Source organism: Pezoporus wallicus, unplaced genomic scaffold, assembly GCF_028554395.1.
Source record: "Pezoporus wallicus isolate ANWC-B61680 ecotype Strahan unplaced genomic scaffold, APGP_CSIRO_Pwel_v1 contig_13622, whole genome shotgun sequence".
NCBI classification, from domain to species: domain Eukaryota; kingdom Metazoa; phylum Chordata; class Aves; order Psittaciformes; family Psittacidae; genus Pezoporus; species Pezoporus wallicus.
Window position 1 is genome coordinate 1 of NW_026636904.1, and position 6,233 is coordinate 6,233.

A 6,233-nucleotide genomic window follows, 5' to 3' on the forward strand; every position below is an offset into this window, starting at 1 on the left:
TCCCAAGGATGGAGAAATACCATTGTAAGGGAACCAGGACTCCAAACCCTGCCTGCAGGCAGCTGTGCTGGACAGGATTGAGCTCCCTACCTTCAGCAAGCGGCTGGTGTCCACGCTGGTCTGCATCCCTGCTGTGCTGCCAACCTGCTTCTTCTCACCACTGACCTGGGGGGGGCACAGACAATGGGATATAACACCCCCCATGAGCTCCCATCCCCAGCAACGGGCATTCCCTGATACCCCAGCCCCAGCAAGGGGCATCCCCTGATCCCCCTAACCCCAGCAAGAGGTGCCCCTGGTCCCCATCAAGGAGCATCCCCTGATTCACCCATCCCCAGCAAGAGGCACCCGTGATCACCCATCCCCAGCAAGGGGCACCCTCTGATCCCCCCAGCCCCAGAAAAAGACACCCCCTGATCCCCAAGCCCAAACAGGGGGCACTCCCTGATCCCCATCCCTAGCAAGGGGCACCCCCTGATACCCCCAGCCCCAGAAAGGAGCATCCCCTGATCCCCAAGCCCCAACAAGGGGCACCCCCTGATCCCCTCAGCCCCAGAAAGGAGCATCCCCTGATCCCGAAGCCCCAACAAGGGGCGTCCCCTGATCCCCAAGCCCCAACAAGGGGCATCCCCTGATCCCCAAGCCCCAACAAGGGGCATCCCCTGATCCCCCATCCACAGCAAGGGGGCACCCCCTGATCCCCAGGGTCAGCACCCACATAGTGTTGGGGTGCTCCATCACCATCGCCAGTGGGTGATGGTTACAGCCACACACCCCGTCCCCAGCCCCTCACCACCAGGATGAGGACCCTGAGCTCGGGCCAGTGCGTTTCGGGGGCCACTTGCTGCGCGATGCTGTCCCTGCCGTCCGGCCGCTCGCCCCGCTGCCACTGCACGAAGCCCCCCAGCATGCTGCGGCAAGCACTGCCCGAGCCGCGCCGCGCCACCTCCGACAGCTCGCCCTCCACGCCGTACAGCCGCGCCAGCGTGGACACTGTGGGGACGGGGATGGGGACGGGGTCAGGATGGTGGGGACAGGCCTGGGATGCGGTGTCCCCCGTGTCCCGGCTCACCCACCCAGGCAGGCGTAGCCGGCAGCGGAGGATGCCAAACCGGCTGCGGTGGGGAAGTTGTTCTCGGTGGCGATGTGGACCTTGTAGGAGAGGCTGAGCGCGGCCGTGTCCACCGTGCTGCTGCCCCGGCGCTTTCGGGCCAGGCGCCGCACTGTGAGGGATACAGGGAGGAACTGGGGATGCAGTGGGGAGCAGCGCTTCCCGGTGGATGGGATGGGATGGGATGGGATGGGATGGGATGGGATGGGATGGGATGGGATGGGATGGGATGGGATGGGATGGGATGGGGGACACTCACCCTCCCGCAGGCAGGCCTGCAGCCGGGGGTGCCCCACATCCGCCTCCTCCCCGTTCAGCCATAGCCGGTCCTCCGTGAAGTCCCGGCTGGCAGCGGCCGTGGTGGTGGTCTTGAGCTGCAGGGAAATGGGGGTCAGTGCAGTCGGAGGGTCCACAGCACTCCCCCCCAACCCCTGTATGGGATGGGGGACAGAGGGGCCTGAGCCCGGTCCTGACCCCATCCCAACCTGGTCCTGGTGCAGCGTGACGCTCAGGGAGGAGTTGATGGGCAGGATGAGGTCATTGTCCCGCTTGCCCCCTGCAAGAGAGAGCACGGCACGGCACAGCTCAGCGCAGGTAGGTACAGCACCACATCATTCAGCATGGCATAGGATGAACAGGGTCTGGAAGGACTCTGACACCATCGACCCCAAACATTATCCCACCAACCCACGGCACTGAGGCCTCGTCTCCAGGGACGCTGACTGCAGCCCTGCCCTGGTGTCCTGGGTTCAGCAGTAGCAGTCATGTTTCTCCTCCCTGGTAGCTGGTGCAGTGCAGTGTTTTGACTTTCATCTCAGGAACAGAGCTGATAACAAGGATGTTTTGGTTTGGCCAAGGACTTTGTGAGCCTCATGCTCTGCCAGGGAGGAGGGGAAGCCAGGAGGAAGCAGAGACAGGACACCTGACCCAAACTGACCAAAGAGCTATTCCATACCACAGCACGTCATGCCCAGGAGGTAATGGGGAGTTAGCCGGAAGGGCTGGGGGACTGCAGGGTTGGAGGAGGTATGGGTCGGAGCTTGGTTGGGCTTGGGGGGCAAGTTATCAGTCGGCTGGTGGTGAGGTGTTGTATTCTCTTCCCTTGTTATTTCCTTTATCATTATTATCATTGGTGGTAGCAGTAGTGATTTGTGTTATACCTTAGTTACTAAACTGTTCTTATCTCAACCCGTGGGAGTTGCATTCTTTTCGATTCTCCTCTCCGTCCCTCCGGGAGTAGGGGGAGGGAAAGAAGGGGGGGAAGTGAGCGAACGAGCTGCCTGACTGGGTTTAAACCACGACACCTGGGCAGCCTGTTCCAATGCCCCAGCACCCTCTGGGGCAGGAATTGTTCCTCATCTCCACCTACCCCTGCCCTGGCGCAGCCTGGGGCCGTTTCCTCTTTCCCACTGGGAGCAGAGCGCAGCCCCTCCTGGCTCCATCCTCCTGCCAGGCACTTGCAGGGAGCCATCAGCCACCCCTAAGCCCCGCACGGCACAAGGGGCACGGTCTGGCACCGCACCTCAGCCAGCTCCAACACCACCCCCCCCCCCCCCCTCCGGCCCGCACCGGGTGTCCCGGTCCCGGTGGGGCGGCACTCACAGTACTTGATGACGGCGATGTTGACGGGAGCCGTGCAGGTCACCGCGGACACCGCCATGGCGCTGCGGGCACGGTGCGGGCAGCACGGAGCCCCGGCCCCGCGCCCCGCGCGTCAGCGTGGCCTGCGGGTGGCTCCCGCCTCGCCATTGGCTGATCCCGCAGCGCCCGGCTCCTGGCGTCCAATGGCAGCGATCGGACCACGGGGAGGCTCCGCCCCCGCCGGCGCTGGGGTCGGCGCTCGGGGGAGCCATCTCCGAATCGGGAAGGGGCAGCGCATGCGCAGTGGCGCCAGTGCGGCGACAGTGCCACCAGTGCCCCCCAGTGTTTCCAGTGCTTCCAGTGCCATCCAGTGCTTCCAGTGCTCCCAGTGCCCCCATTGCCCCCAGTGCTTCCAGTGCTCCCAGTGCCCCCATTGCCCCCAGTGCTTCCAGTGCTCCCAGTGCTCCCATTGCCCCCAGTGCTCCCAGTGCCCCCAAGTGCTCCCAGTGCTTCCAGTGCCCCCATTTCTTCCAGTGCCATCCAGTGCCCACCAGTGCTTCCAGTGCCCCTCAGTGCCCTCAGTGCCCCCAATGCCCCCCAGTGCCCCCAGTGCTCCCAGTGTTCCCAGCGCACCCTAGTGCCCCCACTGCCCCCAGAGCTCCCAGTGCCCCTAGTACTACCAGTGCCCCCTAGTGCTCACCAGTGCCCCCAATGTCCCCAGCGCTCCCAGTGTCCCCCAGTGCTTCCAGTGCCCCCAGTGCCCCCAGTGCTCCCACTGCCCCCAGTGTGCCCAGTGCTCCCAGTGCTCCCAGTGCCCCCAGTGCTCCCAGTGACTCCAGCGCCCCCAGTGCTCCCAGTGTCCCCAGTGCCCCCAGTTCTCCCAGTGCACCCAGTGCTCCTAGAGCTTCCAGTGCACCCAGTGATCCTAGAGCTTCCAGTGCCCCCAGTGCTCCCAGTGCTTCCAGTGCCCCCCCCCCCCAGTGCTCCCAGTACCCCCCAGTGCTCACAGTGCTTCCAGTGCCCCTCAGTGCCCTCAGTGCCCCCAATGCCCCCCAGTGCCCCCAGTGCTCCCAGGGCTCCCAGTGTCCCCAGTGCTCCCAGTGCTTCCAGGGCCTCCCAGTGCCCCCAGTGCTCCCAGTGCCCCCAGTGCTCTCAGTGCTTCCAGTGCCCCCCCCCAGTGCTTCCAGTGCTCCCAGTACCCCCCAGTGCTCGCAGTGCTTCCAGCGCCCCTCAGTGCCTTCAGTGCCCCCAATGCCCCCCAGTGCCTCCAGCGCCCCCAGTGCTCCCCAGTGCCCCTAGTACTACCAGTGCCCCCTAGTGCTTCCCAGTGCCCCCAGTGTCCCCAGCGCTCCCAGTGTCCCCCAGTGCTCCCAGTGCTTCCAGGGCCCCCAGCGCTCCCAGTGCTCCCAGTGCCTCCAGCGCCCCCAGGGCCTCCCAGTGCACCCCAGTGCCCCCAGTGCTCCCAGTGCCCCTCAGTGCCCCCAGTGTTCCCAGTGCTTCCAGTGCTTCCAGTGCCCCCCCAGTGCTTCCAGTGCCCCTCCCAGTGCCCCCCCGTGCTCCCAGTGCTTCCAGTGCCCCTCAGTGCCCCCAATGCCCCCCAGTGCCCCCAGTGCTCCCAGTGCCCCCCGTGCCCCTAGTACTACAAGTGCCTCCTAGTGCTCCCCAGTGCCCCCAGTGTCCCCAGTGCCCCCAGTGTCCCCCAATGCTTCCAGTGCTCCAGTGCCCGAGTGCTCCCAGTGCCCCCAGTGCTCACACTGCTCACACTGCCCCCAGTGCTCTCAATGCCCCCAGTGCCCCCCAGTACTGCCATTGTCCCCAGTGCCCCCAGTGTTCCCTATCCCTGCAGCGTTCCCAATGCTCCCAAAACTCCAAACCCCAGTTCTCCAGTGCTACTACAGTGTTCCCTGCTCTCTCATTACCTCCACTGTCCCTGATGCCCCAGCTCTTCCCGTTATCCCAGCACACCCTCAGTGTCTCCAGTGCCCCCAATACCACTACACCACATCCCATCCCAATGTTCCCAATATCCCCAGTGCTTCCCTGGTGCTCCCAGAGCCTTCAGGATCCCAGTGCCTCCAGTGCCCCCAGCACCTTCCCAGCCCCCAGTGCTCCCAGTATGTGCTGTACCCCAATACCCCAGTGCCCCTCCAATGGACCCAGTGCCCCCAGCATCCTTCCAGTGCTCCCATTCCCCTCTCAGTGCTCCCAATGCCCTCAGCACAGCAGCGCCTGGGTGGCCCCATTCATCCCTATGGGCACCCCCCAACCCAGATCCACTGCCTGTGTCACCCCCCTCCTGTGGTCACTCATTGCAGCATAAAATACCCCCAGCTCCGGGTGTTGGGGGGGATGTGGGTGACACCGTGGTGCTCCCTCGGTGGCAGGGCAGGGGTCCCTGGCCCCACACCCCGGTATTTATAGGCATTTTCCATGGGTGGGAGCGGAGGACTCGGCACGCAGCTATTCCGGGATGTGGGATTCTTTCCACTCAGCTGCGGGACCCGATTTAGCAGCAGGGATGCATAAAGCAGCTTCCTCTGACACCCACCTCATCCAGCCTGTCCCCCCCTCCATGCCCTGGCACAAGGGTCCCCACCACCATGTACTGGGGGTCATAGGGATGGCACTGGGACCCCTGCGGTGGGGGTAGTCCCACTGCCATCATCCAGACACTGGCCATGCCATAGGGATGCTCAGGGCCACTTGCAGGATGTCCTTGTCCCCACCATCTCTGCCATCCCAGCCCCATTTGGCCAGGCCAGACCCCAGCATGGCATCAGGGTTCTTTTTAGGGGCCCTGCTGTAATCCCCCTCCAGGCTGGGAGCTGTGGGGATGCAGGACAGGAGGAAGATGCTCTACAGAACACATAGAGGGTCCGGCAGTGAGATTCCAGCTGGATCCTGTCCCAGGGCTGGTGGGACACGGTGCTGGCTGAGCAGGGAAAACCGTGCCAGCAATAGGGAACACACTTCCTCTGCTCATGTGTCCCCACGCCGTGTCCCTCTGTTGTGTCCCTACAGGCACCAGTAGGTTCTGTAAGGACCCAGGGCTCATTAGCACTGGGCCAGCCACTTGCAGGTGTAAGGGACAGCGCTGGGGACAGTCGTGTCCCCAAGTGCTGCCACCACAAATGGGATCCCACTGCCTGTAGCGTCCCCATGGCGTGAGATGGGTCAGGACGGAGCAGACCCTCAGCTCATTGGGACCCCCAGCACCCCTTCTCCCTGCAGGCACAGGCAGACACGGTGGTGGTGGTGCCCACCATTGCATGGCCACACATCCGTCCCCTCTGCTGCCATGCCCTCCTGGCCCTGGAAGGCCTCACAGGGGCTGTTCGGGGGGCAGATAAGGGGGTTCCTCAGTGTGATGAGCCCTGGCCATCGTGTCCCCAAGACTTACACTTGGGGCAACAGGAGCCCTGGGACAAGGGTGAACCCTGTACCACTCCAAAGGGGCACCAGCGGCTGCTCCCTGGATCGGTCTCTCCTCACTGCAGGGATTGGCTGTGCAGAGCCAGCCCATGTCCCTGGAGAACCCCAA

At 64.2% G+C, this 6,233-nt stretch overlaps 1 protein-coding gene across 1 annotated transcript; it reads right to left on the bottom strand.

Annotated features, from left to right (window-relative positions):
- Positions 1 to 6: 6 nt before the first annotated feature.
- MVD (mevalonate diphosphate decarboxylase) lies at positions 7 to 2,781 on the bottom strand (the record flags this gene model as incomplete). Its single annotated transcript, XM_057402231.1, has 6 exons — positions 2,714 to 2,781; positions 1,597 to 1,667; positions 1,371 to 1,485; positions 1,077 to 1,223; positions 794 to 993; positions 7 to 165 (listed from the first exon to the last, which is right to left on the bottom strand). Coding segments are annotated over exons 1-6 (750 nt in total), but the record flags the coding sequence as incomplete, so codon positions are not given.
- Between the last annotated feature and the right edge of the window lie 3,452 nt (positions 2,782 to 6,233).